General features: G+C 41.8%; 1 protein-coding gene across 4 annotated transcripts; it reads right to left on the bottom strand.

Annotated features, from left to right (window-relative positions):
* Positions 1–1,682: 1,682 nt before the first annotated feature.
* mphosph8 (M-phase phosphoprotein 8) lies at positions 1,683–18,814 on the bottom strand. Of its 4 annotated transcripts, XM_074694368.1 has the most exons (14): positions 18,552–18,813; positions 17,179–17,340; positions 15,929–16,972; positions 15,746–15,842; positions 15,288–15,539; positions 14,940–15,062; positions 14,175–14,263; positions 5,483–5,623; positions 5,302–5,388; positions 5,059–5,213; positions 4,832–4,983; positions 4,581–4,705; positions 4,363–4,446; positions 1,683–3,060 (listed from the first exon to the last, which is right to left on the bottom strand). In XM_074694368.1, exons 1-14 carry the CDS (start codon positions 18,651–18,653, stop codon positions 3,019–3,021), a joined length of 2,655 nt encoding a protein of 884 aa, XP_074550469.1. In that variant the 5' UTR covers positions 18,654–18,813; the 3' UTR covers positions 1,683–3,018. The 4 variants fall into 4 exon arrangements, with proteins under 4 accessions (XP_074550469.1, XP_074550466.1, XP_074550467.1 ...); XM_074694365.1 differs by lacking the exons at positions 1,683–3,060; positions 4,363–4,446; positions 4,581–4,705; ... (2 more) ...; positions 5,302–5,388; positions 5,483–5,623 and adding exons at positions 5,844–9,443; positions 9,625–9,687; positions 9,864–12,228 and having other exon boundaries at positions 18,552–18,814; XM_074694366.1 differs by lacking the exons at positions 1,683–3,060; positions 4,363–4,446; positions 4,581–4,705; ... (2 more) ...; positions 5,302–5,388; positions 5,483–5,623 and adding exons at positions 5,844–9,443; positions 9,625–9,687; positions 9,864–12,228 and having other exon boundaries at positions 15,929–16,969; positions 18,552–18,814.
* Positions 18,815–19,019: the final 205 nt, after the last annotated feature.

Below are 19,019 nucleotides of genomic sequence, written 5' to 3'. Positions count from 1 at the left end.
ATGCCTTGCCTAGGAGTTGTGTATTACTGTTCAAAGTAAATATGATGAAACCATGGCTGATTTTACAAACAGCTAAGTGTTTTGCAGCCAAAAGCCTCACCTCCACCTCTGACAGAAGTCAGTATTTTCATGTCACAGCCGCCATCTTTGAGCCTTATGATAGTTCTTGAGAAACAAAATGTGATGTCACTGTGTATTTAATTGTCCTGATGATAAAATTTGCTTTAACTTGAACAAGATAAAATGTACAAAAAAAAAAACTGTGGGATGTTCCTTTAAGGCATAAGTCATTCTTGTTCTCATTTTCAAAAAACAAAATCTGAGACAGAGTGAGACCTCTTTCGTTTGTTCTCCTCTCTGGCGGCATCCATTCCTATTTCTCGAGGTTTTTTTCCTCGCGCAGGCGCAGGAAGAGCAATCAGTGGTTGCATGGTTGGCAATTAAACTGCTTCATTAAACTGGGTTAACCTCACTATACATGCTACATCTCTCATTTTAAGAAGCCCCCACTCAGCTGCACGAACACTTTGAACTTTAATGATTAGTATTTTACTTGGAAGCGAGTCCAACAAGCTGTATTGAGGTACACAACTCGGGTCCAATCAGGGGCAAGGATCCGGGTTGAGAGAGTTCATACTCTCAGCTCAGCAAAATGTCAGGACAACATCGAGTTATTCATGTAATTTAATCCAGACTAACATAGTGAAGATTGAAAGGACTCATAAAGACATTATAATCAAATACTATTCAAGATGTAGATTATAAAGATGTCAAAGGAATGAGGTGGGGATCACGTTTCCAATATGGCGAATCAGGTGCGTTCAGTGACCACTAATGGATAAACGTGTGCAGATGTGATTCACATGAAAGGGGTTTGCGATGCAGGATCTTGATTTTCATCTCTAAAGCCCCAAACACGCCCCTCAAAAGAGCTGATCGAGTCTTTAGAAGCTACAGTGGAGGAAACACGGTTTCTGTTTTCATTAAATCCGAAAAACAGCTGGGTTGCCAGGTTTGCTGCTGGTCAGAGTTGGAGATCAGAATTTGGGGTAAATCTATTTTAACTGGCCCACATTTCACTTAAATATATAAAGATAGACGTGGTTCATACCCAAACAATATCTCCCCCCTTTTTGAAACTATTTAAACCATGATTACTTAGATTAACTAGTGCGGATAGCGTTTGTCAAAGCACAGTGATGCGTTCAAGGACTTACGATAATTTCAGCGTTTACAACGAAAAACCAACTTGTTCTCCACCAGTTTTTTTTATTATCTTAATACATCATATGCATTCTGTTCAGTACAGTTTTGGAAAGGATGTTTCTATTTATCTCAATTGCGGTGCAACTGGTGGCATGCTTGACTTAAACAGAGCCTATGAAAACTACGGAAACCCAAAGCAGACATTTGGCTACTTTTATTATTTTTCCCAGTTTTGTTGTAATAATTTTATTTTAGCTGATTTTCAACTGCTTAAATTAAAAAAAATGATGTTAAGATTAGCAAAAGTTGATATGAATACTTGATGTCTTTGAAAAACTGAACTATAATATGTGTGTAAGTATAAAAAAACATCAATGTCATTTAAAGATGATAAAAAGAAATTGCGATGATGTTGCTATTTAAACCACTTTTATTTATTAACATTATTTGGAGCCTGTTGTTTCCTTTACAAAAAAACAAGCTTAAAATGTTCACACACCTGGTTTATCACATTTACTCACCTCATATTCCCTCTGCCTCTGAGATACAGAAGTACAGGTGGAGAAATATGTGTGGAAATATGTATGTACATGTTTTATGAATGAAAAAGAGCTTTATTCTAACACTCTTATAGTGTCTGACTGTAGGACTACACATGAAGCTCACACACCGTGATATGGAGGGGTTGTCAGAGGAGGATTAGAGGACAGGATTCTGCCTTTTATTTTTTGTTATTAAAAGTCTCTAACCTTTACAAGCAGAAGGGCCCACTAAGGTGACACACTTAAGCCCTTATAAGTAACGCAAACAGCTTTTTAATGTACACACATAATAACTTAAACTCCCACAGTGGCATTAAAAAAAAATCATGTGACTAGTCATCAGAAAACATTCAATAACTGTACATTTGTGTATATATCCATATATAGTATGTGAATATTTACAGACCAGAAAATATAAACAATAACTCTGTATGAAAGGCAGAAGGAGCTTTTTTTCTTCATTCATCAAAACACTCTTTGCATTCACTTCTTTCTGGTGTATTAACCTGAAGTGACCCTGTTTTCAGCTGGTTTGGATTCTGTTTCAGAGAATCGGATCACGAGAGAACAGCGCTGAACTTCAAGAAGCAGCCTCCACGGTAATCTGATCGCTCACACTGGCATGCCCCTGTTTGCTTTTCTTTAGCTGTGTTTGATGGAAAGACCAAGAGCCTCTAGGTGGCACTGCATGTTAATACACCAACATTAGTATGTTATAAAATACAGTGTTACCAAAAACAACACGTTGAGAGCGTTAAGTTGGTCCAAGAAAATGCTAAAAAATGGAGATCAATGAAATGAAAAATCCTCCGTTGTATCATCTGTAAACGCAAAAACATCTAGGAATCTCTACACACAAGCAAGGTGTACAAACACACGTGTCTATCATATCCAGGAGAAAAGGCACAACCTGAAGGGGTTTCTGAGGGAGAGGAGGAAGTCTCTGAAAGCTGAGGAGTGATGGCATCACCAAAAATGGACGGACTGCTGGAGGGTTACTCGAGGTTTAATCGAGCTCACTGCATATGTGGGTCACCGCGGTGCTGCAGTCTGGACAGGATTCAGACGTCACCGATGAGCTCCGACTCTTCTCGGTTTTCTCTGACGTCACACTTTTCAGTTTCTCTTCACTGTGATGGGAGCACAGCAGACTCTTTCTCTCGCAGAAGACGAGAAGCTTGGCAGAGTGCTCCAGCTGATGCTAGGTGTGTGTGTGTGTGTGTGTTTTGTCATGTTGGCCCAGCTTTGTGCGACACTGTCGGGGGAAGAATCATTGCAGCTGGACTCTGTATGCACAGATGAGGAGTTTGACCTGTGGAGAGAAAATTATGCACTGTAAAAATCTTTCTCTTCTAGAGGGACCAGACATTATTTTTCTTCTTCAGGGAATTTCTTTTGGTTTTCATAAAGACAATCTCACAAACACTGACCTGCTGCTGAGAACATTTATGTCTTTTAACTAACTGGGTATTAATTAATCTAGTTACTTAAAACAAAATCAGTCAAAAGCAATACACCTCTGCTATGGACCAACATTTATCTGATTTGTTTATTTCTGTGTTGATGAAATGGGACCCTTTATAGTTTGCGTACCAGGCTGGTTAAGGAGTGGAAGATGCAAAACTCTTTATTTAAGACAACATTTTAAAGCATCTGGAGAAGCCAAAATCACATGCTAGACTTCCCTTCGACTTTTAACAACCCTAACCCTAACCGCACATTTTAATTGTGCGGTGTAAAAACACCGATAAATAAGGCTCTAGTTCTCATCGTGTCTCTTTGTCCTGGCAGACTACCTGCGTTTGTTTATATCTGGCACGCCACGCGCGGACTGATACACTAAGCGGTGAGCACCTCGTAGCCAGCTGTGGCTCTGCAGCGGAGGTAGCGACGTTTTACGACACGATGAGAACTAGAGCCTTATTTAGCTGCGTTTTTGTGTGAAAGTAACGTGCTGAAAATTCTCTAAATAAAGCGTGAATGCAGACCGAGATCAGATTTTTTCGGTGGGAGTCCTTTTATTTGTGTTTTTGGTCAAGTAAAATATGTCCCCGTCTGAGTGCAGAGGAAACCGGCAGAGGAGCAGGGAGGGGGTGTTTGGTGTGAGCGCCCTGGGCTTCTGCTGCACAAAAACACTGCTGTAGGGGTAATTTCTGCCCTAAACCTTGTGATAAGACCCAACTTGTTCCATCCCGGAGTATCACTTAAAGGCCCTCAGGCTGCCGCTTTATCGCCCCCAGTAGGAGAAAAAATTGGTACTCGAAGTCTTTCATTCCTTCTGCCATCTTTTTTGTTTTTTGTTGTAACTGTTTGGGATCTTTAATGGGCTGTTGGGTATCTCCATGTTCTCTCACTAATTGTGGATGTGTCATGTAATCTGCTTGACCCTGGCTATGGGAAGGGTCTGTTGAGGGCTGCTGTGTAATTGATGTGCTCTCCGTCATGTACTGACTTTTATTTCATTTATAATCTGTTCATTGTTGCCTCTTTTTGCTGTTTGTAGATAAATGTGTAGCCTAGGTGGACTGCAAAATCAGAATTGCCCATTGGGATAAATAAAGTTGTCTAAACTAAACTGACAAAGCCAGGATATTTGAGTGTGTATGTGTGTTACCTTGGCTGTTGGAGCCTCTGCCAGACGAATGAAGAGTCTATTGATGCCTGGAGCTGGGCTGAAGGAGTAGATAAAGTGGCTATCCTGAAAGTTTGAAGACAAAAAGTAAATAAATTAAGAAAAATATACCTGTATTTACTTATTTTGTCAGATTTCATAGATATGGAATCAAGCAGAGCTAGCTGAGTGTTGTTTTGTTGTTCGTCTGAAGAGCTAACCAGGAAGATGGGCAGCTGGAACTTGTCGTTGAGCACCACAGCGTGAACGCTGCAGGGTCCGCAGAGCCTGGCTGTGATTTCATTCAGGAAATTTGCGTGGAAGATGAAGAGGAGGATGCCTGAGCCTGGTACAAGAGAGGGGCAGAGACAGACAAAGAGAGAAAAGACAGAAGAAGTTTCTCATGATGCTGTTTTCAATCAATTTATCACCAAAAGCAACAAGTTGTTTACAGCTTTAAGAGTTTTTTTACCTTCTGGTTGTGGCTGTGACTTGAAGCCAAACTCCATGGAGAAGTCTGGTCCCTCACAAAGCCTGTGGCAGGCCAGAGGAAAAACAGGCTCCAGCAGCACCAGACGAGACTCAAAGTACGCCCTGATTGTGTCCTCGGCCACACTGGACAGCCTGAGAGACAAAGAATACGTTTAATTCTTTTATCTATGCTTAATTTTATCCTATAAGCTGTGGTGTGATACTTACATGCTGATGTGGTCCTTGATAAAGTCACAAACCATCAGGTTGTTGCTGAGCTTGGCGAAGTACATGGCTGTGTTTTTGTGTTTAGACAGGATGTTACAATCAGCTCCATACTCCAGCAGGAGGCGCACTACGTCAGCGTTTCCTCTCTTACAGGCCTGGAGGAAAGAAACAGGAAACATCTATCAGCACAGTTTTGGTCTGAAGTGGTGAACTCAGAGCTTTGTGGGTAAGAAGTGGCTTTACCCTCATCAGCGCCGTCTCCCCGCCGAGCGTCTGTGCGTTCACGTAAGAGCCCGCCTCCAGCAGGATGGCGACAGTCGTCAGAAAGTTCTGACAGGAGAGCGAAATGGAAAATACTGGTGTGAGAATAACCTGGAAAAACTTCAGCAACTTCAGAGTAAGCTTGCAACCTCCTCTCTGTTACCTTTTCTGCAGCGTGCATCAGAGCTGTCGTGCCGTTCTTCTGTCGTCCGTTCACTTTCGCTCCTTTCTTGATCAGCAGCCGGAGGATGTCGTCCTGACCCCCAGCAGCTGCCAGCATGCTCAGAGACATGCCGCTGACATCCTGTGGACAGAGGAGAGGAGGCGGTTAAATAATCAGGCTCATAAGATGATGATATGATTACTAAACTTAACTTTTTTTTTTCTAATCAAAGCAGCTGTGAGATGGACCACTGTGGATATTGATACATGCATTAATTTCCCTTAAAAATATGTTAATTTTATTAATTTGCTTGTTTTTAAATTACCGATCATTGATGACACTTTAAGAAATGATTGGGGCAAATTTAAAACAGTGTCACGATTCAAGAAAAGCAAAGAAAAAACAAAATGGTCTCTCCGTATCAATGAATTCAAGTTTTAAGCCAAGAAGCCATTTATTGTACAAGCTGAAGTGTCTTACAATACTCAGAAGAAGCATAAACTGAAGGCAACATGAATACAACAGGATGAAGAGTAACACACGTAATGTAAGAAAGCTACTGTACAGAACAAAAAAGTTGCTGTGCAACACTGAAATGTGACGGTAGTGCATGAATGATGAATATTTCTAGACCTTTAACTGATTCGTCTCCAAAATACGAGTTCATCTGGGCTGAAACCCTGACAACAGTGACCAAGACCTGTTTGCTATCTCCATGAATAAGTTAGCACGGGCTCACTGCTCACACTCAGGGTTTCAAATGTGTTTGACACTAATGGCTTTGGTATGAAGCGGTGAACACTGGTTGGTCTGCACAGGTTCAATACAGCTGCTACTGAGGAAAACGTGTTGTATTTTCCATAAACAACAGCAGTATTAAAAAGAAATATGGACGGTTAACCATAAACCAACTCCATAAAGGAACAGATGGATCACAGCCCATTTGAAAATCCACTGGAAAATAAAAAATGTAAGAGCACCGGACTTCAGAAACTAAAATAAGACAATACAAAGAACATGTCAAAGTGGGAAAAGCAACTATTTTTTAGCTTAAACTTGTGTGAAGTTGTAACTTTCAAGAAGAGCTTTCCTTTAAATGAAATGTGTGATTATTTTGTTACTGACATTTTCAGTAAAAGCTAATCAAACTTGGAACAATTTAAGAAATCTACAACTTATCCCCAGAGGAGGCAACCAACATAAACTCATCCGGCCAGTTCTTTCAGACTGGTCCATATTAATCTGCTCATTTCTTTAGACACAGACATGATAAATAAATCAAACTCACTGATTAAATTCTTTGAAAGAAGCACATTTTTGTTTGTAATAATTAAAACCTCCTCTCTGGGTTTTCTCACAAGAGCTCACAAAATCAGGATAGTAGTGCTGCGTCTGATTATACAAGATTAGAACAAAAAGGATACAGTAAATAATCAACATTATAAGGCAATAGTATGTTGATAACTGGACATTAGTGTCCAAAATCTGAAGATAATAAAAGCTTAAAAAAGTGATAGTAATGCACCCGATGCAGTGTACTTATTTAACCTCAAATTAGAGTACATAAAATACAATTAACACTCAAATATTCTACACATTTACTGTATAGACATACAAAAAACCCAATCAAACTTTTCAGCAGATTGTTCACACACATGTAAATTAAAAAAATAATTAAGCTACTAAACATGTATAAAAGATCCTCAACAGAAAATAAACAAAACAGCTTTCTAATATTGAAGTAAGAGGTATATAAACGGAGCTCCTAATTCTCTAACATCAGCAAGGGAAGAAAGCCGTCACTGCTGCAGGCAATCAGGGGCCATCTACACTATAGGCTACTGGCTAAAGCAGGAGTACAGGAAACTTGGGCCAGGCATTTTGGGAATTATGAAAAGCAAGTCAAAGCACATCTTTCACATGGCAGGGACTGGATGCTGAGATTTTCAAACAGGACTTCTACGTCTTCTCTTGTACTCAAATCTGTATAAATGCTACTGATAAACACAGAAAGGTTGATGACCAAGGAAGATTTGAAGGTAAGAAACGTAACAGTCCCTCTAGAAATGTACAGTCACTGAGTCAACCTGAGCTCAGTGCAGAGGGAAAAGCCCTGGTCACACAGTGGATGGAAAAGTCCAATTTACCTTTGTCACCGTTCTCAAAAGTAGTGTTCAATATTTCCATTTGGAAGACCCACTGGTTCCTCTCCACCACTGAGTGATGGGACCTCATCAAGTATCACATGAAATAAGAGCATTCTCTGGAGACATCCTCCAATAATTAAACAAACTGACGGTTAAATGTTTGACTGTGTTACATTTATCCACACTAACCATATAACACAATGATATCTTACCGATTTGAGCCAGTATCACGTAACAAACATCCGTACTTCAACCTATTTAGTGTATATTCATGCACCTGTATAGTAATAGCTTAATCTGGCAGACATACTTTGAAATTTTTTCTGAAGTGTGACTTAAAAAATGGCAGGGCAGTCTGTGTTTGTTGTTAAGAACCGTAGAGACCACAAACAGAACTTTTTTTACAGTAATCTATAATCGCTTTTTAAGCCCAATATAATTTAGAGTCCAAGCCACAGCCCCCCCACACGCACCAAGTCTCACTGATACTTAAAGGAAGTCCATTACAAATATTTACAGTGAAAGATAAACAGGACCATCCCACTCTGGGTTTGCATTTTGAGTCTCTGAGTCATTGAGTTCTGGTCCGACACTCGGTTTGGAGGCAACTGGAAGCCCTCGCCTTTTCATGGACTGAATCGAGTTATGTACAAAATATTTGACTTCCCTCCATGTTCTTGTGTTAAGTGCTGGTTCGGCAGCTAAACATGCATCGCAATCTTTCTTTCCTGGGACTTTCATCAGTTTACACAAATCCCCAAAGTGCCTCCTCACTGCCGCCTGTTCCTCCTCACTCCACAACCTCTTGATTCTCTTCTGAGACTTGTCGGTTGGAGTGGCCCGTTTTCCCGTAGTGGACTTGGGCGTACTCTCTGGTGCCACTGGTGTCCCAGCCGTAGCATTGGGTCTATGGATGGTTGGGACAACCTGTGCGGAAGTAGGAGCTCTGGATGGGTTTGTGAGGTAAGCTGGTGCGGTTGGATGGTTGAGAGGAGTAAAGGAAGAAACGATCGGCCTACCACTGTCATTCAGTGTGGAGAACGCAGGGATCATTGGTGCGCTTGCTGTATTTAATGAGGTGTACGTGGGGCCCATTGAGGTACTTGGAGCATTGAGAGTGCTGTAAGTGGGAATCATTGGTAAATTAGTTGCGTCCTGCTGCGTATACACAGATGGAGGTGCCATACTTGTGGTATTCTGTGTATAAGAAGAAGACATTGGCATGATGATGTTGTTCTCAGATGTGTATGCTGTAGACATAAGTGCGTTTGTAGTGTTGTGTGGGGTAAATGTAGGAACCACTTGTGTGTCAGTAGCATTCAGTGGTGTGAAAGAAGAAATCAACGGTTGACTTGAATGCACCAAATTTGTACTGGTCGAACACAAAGTCGCGTAACTCTGAGTCAAGTCTTGAGAGAACTGCGTTGAATCTCCCATATTGGTGTGTGACGCCATCGTCATACAACAGTTTGGACTTTCCCTCAGGTGTTCTGGATCTACTGTGGTCATAGTACAGACGACATTTGTGTCTTCCAGATTTGCTTTTGGTGTTCGGACTCTGGCTTTTGGAGTCTCATTTACATTTCCTTCAGCCCTGTTTCTCCTCCGTATCGTCTGTAGTGTGTTGTGCACATAGTTTTTGACATCCGTCCACGATCTTCCACTAAGATCGGGTTCAGCAGCTATGCAAGCATTGCACTCCTTTTTGCCTGGGACCTTCATTGTTGTGATGAATTCGCAGAGGAAACGCTTCACTGCGGCCTGCTCCTTCTCACTCCAAGGTCTTCTCTTCAGAGCAGCCTTTTGTCCAGTTCCTGTAAAGATCAAGAGTAATTACTTCAGAGAAATAAAATCAAAGAATGCAGAATGCTTTTTAAAGATAACACCATGCAGACAGTGGAGCTTGACAGTTCATTCTTCAGCGAGGAAATGCAAGATTTCTCTTGATCGACTGCTCTTGGTAAGACTTTTTGACATTTTCAAACACTCCAATACCTGATGAGATTGTGGGACTTGATTGGTCATTCCAACAGCTCCCGAAGAATAAATTGTCAAGTCCTAAAAGTAATCAGAGCCATGGGACATTTAAGAAATCTGTTCAAAGAAAACCGACAAATCAACCCCCTGGGGTCCGCTCAAACGTCAAAATCAAGCAAGTAAGTAACTTCACTTAAGAGCAGCAGATGTTCTCTATCAAATATTTGTAGTCAACCAACGAAGACCGAGGTACTCACCATCTTTTGCAGTGCCAGGTGGACTTGCTGGCAGAGTCCGCTCCATCGTGAGAAGCTGCTTGCCTACTTCTTCCAGTTGTAGTGCGTTATTTGAGAGCGTGTAACACTCCTGGCTACTTCTACCCACCAGCTTTGCCACTTGATCCAACTCACTTTCACTGAGGCTCATAAGCTGCCAGCAACTGGATATTTGCTCTCTCAATGATGAGCACAGGACTGCTTCTGGGTTTTTAACTCCACACTCCATCGCAGCCCTCCGGATACAATCCAACCCTCTGATGAAGGATGGGCCCTCGGTTCGTGCAAACAGGTACGGGTTGGTTTTTGCCACACCTGCTTGTTCTCGATTTGCGATGATTAATTCGATAGAGGAAACCATCCTTTCAGTAAGCAGAACCAGCATGTTCCTCCCGTACTGACCTTCAAGCTCCAACCTTGTGAAACTAGCACCAAGGTCAAGCTCTAATTTGGTGCTTCTTTTTATTTGATCTGCGGAGAGAACAAACGTGTCTTTGCTCTTTCTGCGAGTGTAGGTTTGTAAAAACATCCTGCCAATGTTCCCGACCCTCCCTCTGTTGAACAGACACACATCTGCCAGAGTTGCCTCACTGAGCTTCTTCCATGTTGACAGACTTGGACTTTCTTTCAGCTCCTCTCTGGCCTGATCTCCTTCCCCTGTGATAAACCTGTGGAGTTTGATCAGGTCTTCTGTTACAGTTGATTTATCTACTTCCACTTTTTTGACTTCTTGCTTTAGAGATAGTGCAAGAGCTTTGCGAGAGAAACAGTCGCTCCATTTTGTATCCAGAAGCTGTATGAACTTTTTGACTTCACTCTCAGTTTCACTGTCCTCCGTCATGCGGCTCTCTCCAAAAGCTATTTCTGCAGCTCGTTTTAAAGAGTAGCCAATCTTTGAGACGAGAGAAACTGTTTTAAACTTGCTGGAGCTGGGATCATAACCGCTCACTTTTTTGGCTCCTTCAACGGCTAACTGGAACTTCGATGGCAGACATATTTCATGCAAGAACTTTACGCTCCTGTCAAGCTCATTAACAGCAACCACAAATCTCCCAAGTTCCCTCATCTTCTGAGCAATGTAAGCAAACTGTGACTTGTCGTGCTCATATTTGGCTGACAAAGCGTTGCCATATTTGCAAATCAGGGGGTCATTTCTGATATGTCTCGAGATGTCATCTTGATGCATGATGTGGATGATTTCCTCACAGCCTCCAGTTAGGAACTCTGACATTGGGAGCAGTCGGGAGGCGGCGCTGTGGACGCTGCTTTTTTTAGTCTTCTCTGAAGGTTTCTGATCCCCCTTTCTAGCCCTACATGATCGCTCATGTTTCCACAACTCAGTTTTGCGATAGAAAGCGTAGCAGTGCTGACAAGGCAGGTAATCCCGGACGGAGATGTTGGGGTTTTTCACCTGTTTCTTGGTTACAATTTCCCCCTCGCCGCTTTTGAGAACTTGGCAGTTGTGTTCGTAATCTCCTTTATTGCGAATCTGGTCTAGCAGAGTCTGTCTCACTTTCGAACCCCGGGGAAAATGTATTGCATGAGACACGTCCGTTTCCTCTGCATGTTTCCTTTCCAGATGCTTTGCAATTTGAGTGAAAGCCTGCTTGCAGTACAGGCAGAAATGCTTTTTGCTTGGCTCTTTTTTCTCCAGTTCCTCCAGTTCCTCTGTGCTGGGTTGTGTTTTAAGAACTTTCTTACAGGTTCTTGAACTGGATCGCGTTGGAAGTTTCCTCTCCATAGTTCTCCTGCATTGTCGTAATTGTCTGTTTGCAATGCCCTTTGTGTCCGACTCTTGCAGAGCTTGATCTGCACCATCAGACTGACCTTCCATCCCATCCTCAGGTTCATCATTTTCATCACTCGAGTCATCTGCTTCCTCGCTTGAGCTTTGTTCTGTAGGTTCAGCATTTTGCTCTGTTGTTGTTAATGGTATCATTTCACAAGTTCTGGATGGGTCTGAATGTTCAACGTTGAAACTTGTACTTGATGAACCACCTGTCAAATTTTCTGACATCTCATCTTCCTGTGCTTCCCTCTGGACTTCCTTTTCTTCATTGTCCTGTTTGGTAGCTGAATTATAACCAGTGCTATTGAATTCACTTCCAATCCCTGCATCTTCCTCACTATGTTCGTGGTCCCTAAAGGTCATTTGCTCAGAGTTTGTAAGGAAAGGGGCGCTTTTCATATTCTCATCAGCTACTGGACAATCCAAATCTTGAGGAGTCCCCTCTTCAATTCTTGCACTGTCAAGGTTAGAAGTCAACCTAAGATCATCACTCGAACTTCTCTCTTCAATCAAGCTCCTCTCTGCTTCAAATGACCTCGTCTCACCCATTGAACAAGCCTGTAAAAGAACAAGTATATGTAAGACTCATCGCCAAATCAGCAGCCATGAATAATTTGAGAGAACTTAAAAAACAAACTAATTAGAAAAAGACTGTGAAGAGGTAGAAACAGAATTTGGTTGGGATTTTGTGGTGGTAGATTGAGTAATTTGTTTTTGGTTTTGATTTTCCTCCCAATGTTTTTTTACTTGCTGTTTTACACATCAGCACCTTGGCAATGCCCCATCCAGACCCATGCTCATTCAAACAGAAGTCAATGTAATAGCCACACATCACGTTTAAGCCCAGCATCAGTATCCAAAACCCTCTGACACCTCTAAAATCTGTAGTACAAAAACCACATGTGACCCATTCGAGAACAGTTAATGGCTTTATTGGATCAAGCAGCGTTTGACATTGTTAATGTCTAACCAGGTAAATAGAATCATGAGGTGTTGGATGAAATGCTACATGGGGAGTACAGGTTATGAACTGACACTACACCTGCATGCATGGCTTCAATCAAGACAAACCTTCGGCTTAGCATAGCAGTGTTTTTGAGGTCAAACTATTCGAGTGGTGATTTTACACAACATGTCTCTAATGTGGCTAAAACATTACAGAGTCCAGGACAAAGCCAGGTACAGATGCAAAACAGGGGAACACGCTTATTGTGTTCAACCATTCAAGTAAGAAAAGTAAGTTTTCATGTAGATTTCATCTGGCTTCTTTATCTTAAAGGTAGACGTAATGAAATAATAATCCAGATTTGGTGATTATTACTAGTGCATGCTGGTGGTACATGTTGTGCTATGATCATGATGGTGACACAAGAGCATACATGATGTACCTGCTTCATAGGGCTCATCTTGTCCTTTTACTTCATGTGTTCAGCCCATTCTTCATGGGGATTATTCCCTGCAAGGACAGATGGCAGAAAGGTCTCTATTGTGCACTCTTTTAGATAAAATGTAAATTTAATAAATATTGATAACATCAGATCAAACAACTCTACAATAAATCAATTTAAAAGTGCAAACTTTACCCATTTAACACTTGATACAATTAACTAACTTAAGACATGAGAGCTCAGTAGTTTACCTTAGCTTTTTAAATATTCTGCTTACGTTAAAGCTATAAAAAGTTCAAAGTAAAATATGTGATAAACTTTTAAAACCTAAATTACAAAAAAGCTTTTTATCAAACCTTAGACTACATTATCAATAACTAAAAGCGTTGATGTTTGTTTGCATTAAAGTTGAATCATTTGTTGATGCTCTTACCTGAGTTTGTTGCACGAGGAGATTCGTGGCGGTGAGAAACATCTTGAGGCGTTGATTTGTTAGTAAGCTTGAAACAGATGTCTGTAGATGCAGATCCTGTAGAGACTGATTTCTTGTCGCTCTGTTTTTTAATCTATTGTCTATTATTTGATTTAATGATGGTGTTCATTGGTGAAGTTATGGAGTATCCTCTGCCACATTTTGCAGCTTACTACAGCTTCAGGTTTCCTAAAATATTCCAAATATGGTTCAAAAAGAGGTCTACAAAAACCTCTTATGACCTTACGAAATAATAACCAGATATTTTTTGAGGAACTCTGAACACGATGCTGTCCTTGAATAAAAGTGGAACTTTTAAAGAAATGAAGTCTAAAGATTTCGCTGCAGAGACCCAGCTAGGCAAGTGTTGAACAGTTTTAGTTTCTCCTCCTGTGCGTTGTGTAAAACAGCCATCCATCACACATCAAACTGCACAAGCACTCCAGCACATACACACTGGGGCAACCAAGGTGTGAGCAGCAGAACTTGTCAAACGTGTCTTTCTTCTGAATTTTAGGGCTTAAGAGGCCAACCAAAAGCAAATATAGTAACGGGGAGGTAACAGGTCTTTAGAGGTGAAAGGTCCTACAACATCCACTAAAACAAAAACAAAACAAGAAAAAAAAGAGAGGAAAGGTTCATACCTCTTGGTCCAGATTGTAGTCTTCTTTGGAATTAAGTGCCAATTTCACCGCCATGTAATCTCCACTTTTTACAGCGTCCCGCAACTCACCTGATAATGACAAAGGACAGATTTAACAGAGGGCACCTTGCATGAAGAGGCACAAGGTAAAAGTCAGTTTTAGGCATTAAATTGCCACAAAAGTAGGGAAGGGTACCTTTCAGATTTTAAACGATGCCATACCAATGCCCGGTACCTGGCAATAGGGACCTGTACTCAACGGTACCAATTTTTGGTACTTTTCTGTGGTATAAAATATCAGCTTATTCAATAATAAAGTATATATTTGTTTTGATTGAACATATTTATTCTTGAATTTATAAACTTGTAATGCTGTGTTCAAGTCCAGCATGGAAAATCCCCTACTTTTCCACTCCTTCACAGTCACAAGGATGCGTTTAGGTACCTTAACATGGTACCTTTTGATTTTACGTGAATTGATACCCATTACTTTTGACAGAATTTGGTTGGTACCTATAAAAGCATCTAACTCGTACCCATTCCTACACAAAAGCATGAAAATTAATGGCTGCCATCAAAATGTCAGGGTTTAAAAGAGAACGGGTGAAGAGAACGTGTATTTTAAAGTTTTAAAGCTCTGTTCAGGCTATTATCAAAGCAGAACAGAAACCATCTTTCAATTCTTTGAAAAGCTAACATATCAAAAGTAGTGAGTTATAAAGCAGCGGGGAGCGTAGTGTTTCAGAGGTTTGAGGAAAATACTTACTGGGAGATAACGGCGGACCTGACAGAATCTCATCTTCCCCATTCAGATGCTTCTGGAAGTCGTCCAGAGTCATCCAGTCCAGGTTCAGGTCCATTCCTAGGCTCAGAGTTGCATGGCCCTTGTCTGTTCAACACAAATTGGAGAGTTGCTTTTCATGAGTTTGCAAGCTGAAAAACTTACACTTCATTTTCAATAACCTTTTGTTTTTAGAGCTCAGGAACATAAACTGATCAAAATTTGACTTGGACATGCTGGAAGACGTCCACCACTTTAAAACAAACAACCATCTGTAAATATCTGAAAGCAACCAACATCAGTTTATGCTCAGAGGCCAGAACAGAAACATACCAGATCTATCAGCGCCCTCTGCTGGGTCCTGGATGTCCTGATTGTCATCACATGCCATGAAGAGTCTGGGCTCACTGTCCTCTCTCTTTTTCCGCCTGTCGTCAGCTGATGTTCTCCTCTCCCAGCTGGGTCGCTGTGCCTCCTCTGTCCGCTCCCTCCTCTCCCGTTGTTCCTCTCCTGGTCTTGACTTTGCTGCGGGTTCCTCTTCCTTCTCATCACTATCCAGGCTGAAGCCGTAGCCAGGTCTGGAGGCTGTAGGGGAAACAGACAAGCGGTCACACTTCTTGGTACCCCTAAATCCTGGAAAAACTAAAAAAATCCTAAAAAACTGAAACCAGGAAATTTATTTCTGGTGGAAAAGTCCTGGGCACTGGTAAGTACACAGCACATTTTGAAAAGGTTGAGACACTCGGGGCTTGGTGAGCATGTGTACATTAACTTCCGTGCGAAATTCGTACTTTCTGATTGCTTTGTCTTCTCCGTCTTCTCAGACTCTGATTTCTGGGCCGGGGACTCTTTGGTGGTCTTGGGAATCTTCTCAATCTTTCCTATTAACTGTTGTTGGAAAAAAAGAAATAAGTTATTATCAACATCGGTTAAAAACTTAAGCAACAAAAGAGAATATAGAGCTAACTGTGTACCTTTGTGGGTTTGCCGATGGTCTTTTCTGGGGTGGGCTGATGGGATGGCTGCCTGCGGGGGGCTCGGTCCTTGGCTTCACAGTTTAGCAGGAACTTCTCAAACAGGTTAGTGGATCCGGCTCCATCCTTCGAGCCGAGAACCTCCTCTTTAGGCACCTCCTCCTTACCTTCCTCCTTCCCCTTGGTGCTGCTGGCTGCTGTGACAGAGGATGATGAGGAAGAAGAGGATGTGGAGGAAGACGGGACTTTGGGCGGTGCAGGTGTGCTCTCCTGCCCTTTGCTCTTGGACTTCTTGTGTAAGGTGGAGCTGTCACTGGAGTCTGAGTGAGGAGCAGCTTCATCTTTGCTTTTAGAGGTGAGGCTCTTGAGTTTTTGCAGGCTGCTTTCTTTTAATGTAGTGTCAGTCTTTTTGCTCTTTTTGTCATGAATAAGGTCTTTAATGCCCTGGAGCTTTACCTCCCACTTCCCTTTCTTTTGCTTGAACTTGTCCTCCAAGCGGATCTTTTCAGTTAATTTTGATGCAGCGTCCGTTGATGCACTGTCGTCCATCTGAGACTCTGATGGTCCGTCGCTCAGGTCGTCCTCTACAGGTGCTGCAGCCTCATCCTCTGAGGTTTCAATCTTCCTGTCTTTCTTCCCTTTCTTTTTCTTCCCCTCCTCTACTTTTTCTTTCTTATGCTTCCCTCCATCTTTTCCCCTCTCCTTCTTGTGTTTCTTTGTTGGGACAGACTCATTATCCTCCTCATCAGAGTCCACCACCCGTTTCTTTGACTCAGTCTTTTTCTCCTTGGGAGAAGGGGGTGGCGAAGGGACTCTCTCCTCTTCTTCATCTGACTCTGGTGCTGGTAGAGGCCTGTCATCTTTCCGTTTTTCTTTTTTCTTCTTCTTCTTTTTCTCCTTTGGAAGCCTCTCTTCTTCGTCTTCTTCTTCTTCCTCCCGGATCTTAGTCTTCTTCTTCTTCTTTACGGGTTGCACACTGGGACGGTCTTTGTCACTGTCGCTCTCTGAGTCCGCATCAAACACGTCACTCTTTGTTGGCAGCTTCTGACAGAACGCAGAATGAGAAACATGACATTTTGAAACCATAAAATGTTCTTGCTTTCATGTTTTACTAAGTTTTAGTCTTGCAAAAAATAGATGTTTGCAATTCTTACAAGCTGGAATCAGCAGAGAAAACATTTTAAACCATCAATTATTGTTTTGCTGAACACAGTGTTGGTTGTGTGGTGTAAACTGTCACTTAAACGCACCACACTCTTCTTGACTTCTGTTTCCTTCTTGGCCTTAACATCAGGCATGTTCTTCTTAAAAGTCAGGAGGACCTCACGACAATCCTCCAAATGGGCCTCTGGCTCCCATGTGTCATCGTCAGAGCAGTAGTTCTTCCACCGTACTCTGTAGAGCACCTCACCCTGAAAATATTAAAAGAAAATATGAAGCTAAAGCATTTCCTCCACACAGTAGCAAAACATTTACTGGACGTAATAAATTAATCAAGTGATGATTGAGATGATAAACAAAACACTTGGCTGCCCGTGATAACAGCTGGTTAAACTTGAGCATTCCTTAGGGAATGAGTCAAGTTACAAATCGTGCATTGCAGATACACATTATCCTAGAGTTAGAACAAGCTGCAAGCGTTTACACACAGGGAAACAATTAGGTCAGTATGTGTCACTATTTGCTCCATGTGAAGTTTGTACAAAATTTATTTAAGGTCAAAACAATTTTCAGTTGGATAAACATTTTAAAATTTCCCATCATAATAAATGTGTCTTTGTCATGCAAAATCCCCTTAAAGTCCAGCTAAGCTTAATCATGTCCCATAACTACGATTCCCAAGCACTGATTCATCTTTCTAACAACAATTCTTAATCTCATAAAGCAACTTTCTAGGATTTTCAAAAGCTGGAAAACTCTGATAACTGCAGGGATTTTAATATTGTGAAGACCTTGCACTGACAAATAAAACAAACCACGTATACACATGAGAGCACTCTCTCCATATGCATGCATAAAGGGCTAGTTAATATTTAAGTGTGAAAATGTGGCACCATTTTGCCATGTGGTTGACTCTGTAAAGGGAGGAAGGCCATATTTTTGTGAACAAAGTGGTAAATTTAGAGTTATTCGGTCAGTTGATACCAACCTAGTAGCGTAACTTGCAGCCGTTGGCAAGTTTTGCGTGAGGAGTTGCCAGCGTTTAACGGTTCATAAAACCTTACTGTCCTTTGCAAATCCTAAGACGAAGACGTTTTGTCTCTAAATAATTTGTTAACCTCACTGTGTCGCTTGGTAAGAGATGCATTTATTAAAATATTTGCAAGCTTGCAGATCGTCCGTCCTTGGCCCCAGCAGGGGAAAGGCGAGCGGACATCATGGGAGAAGTTCTCGCTGTGTATGGACGAGCTGTGAGCCACGACACAGCAGCTACGCCGCATGTGGAAGAGTGACACACAATCGATAAAATGCACTGCAATGCACTTAAAATTCACGGGACACAGGTGTATGGCGAACCTCCCATGGTGAGACACCATTGTAGGTGGGCTATGCGTCGTGAAAGCAATGCCAGCCATGTTTGCCAAGCTAGCCAGGCGGCTAAGTAGCAGCTAGCTCGCTTTACCTCTTCCACCCGCACGTCAATAATCCTCTCCACTTCGTACACATCTTCTCCCTCGTCTTGCTCGCTGTCCGCAGGCTCTACCTTTTCGGCCTCAGCCGCCATGGCTGCGGGTTGGTGCTAAAATGAAGCTATTTTTGATTAAGCACTAGTAAAGGCCGCGTTGGTTGTTTGATAGTGGAGGCAGGACGCTAGCGTACCTGACTGTAGTTACTGCAGAGGGGTACAGATCAGCTACCGCCCGCTCTTATTATGATGCGTTCAAATGCTGCCCAAACCTCAGTCTTATAGGAATGCTGTATTTTAAAAACCATCTTTACAGTGTTTGTTTTTCCGGCAAAGTACTTTAATGTCAAATAAACTAGTTTTTGTCGTTAGATAAGATAAAAAGATACGATATAAAACATTGTTACCGAAAATACTCGTGTATATGTGTAGCAAACCTCCAACATAGTGCAGAAACGTGGTTAT

The sequence above is a fragment of the Halichoeres trimaculatus genome, unplaced genomic scaffold (genome assembly GCF_033239565.1).
Source record: "Halichoeres trimaculatus isolate MK-OKI-2021-1 unplaced genomic scaffold, fHalTri1.1 fHalTri1_scaffold_19, whole genome shotgun sequence".
Lineage (NCBI taxonomy): Eukaryota > Metazoa > Chordata > Actinopteri > Labriformes > Labridae > Halichoeres > Halichoeres trimaculatus.
The sequence above is the reverse complement of the archived record's forward strand: the minus strand, read 5'-3'. Positions and strand labels throughout refer to the sequence as shown.

Bases quoted from the DNA above. Each gene is read 5' to 3' on its own strand.
- mphosph8 (XM_074694365.1), bottom strand. From the start codon at position 18,653: ATGGCGGCTGAGGCCGAAAAGGTAGAGCCTGCGGACAGCGAGCAAGAC. The intron at 15,063-15,287 runs GTATGTTTCTGT...TGTGTTGAACAG, and splicing joins AGAGGGCGCTGATAGATCTG to ACAAGGGCCATGCAACTCTG. The intron at 9,444-9,624 runs GTATTGGAGTGT...TGATCTTTACAG, and splicing joins AAGTCCCACAATCTCATCAG to GAACTGGACAAAAGGCTGCT.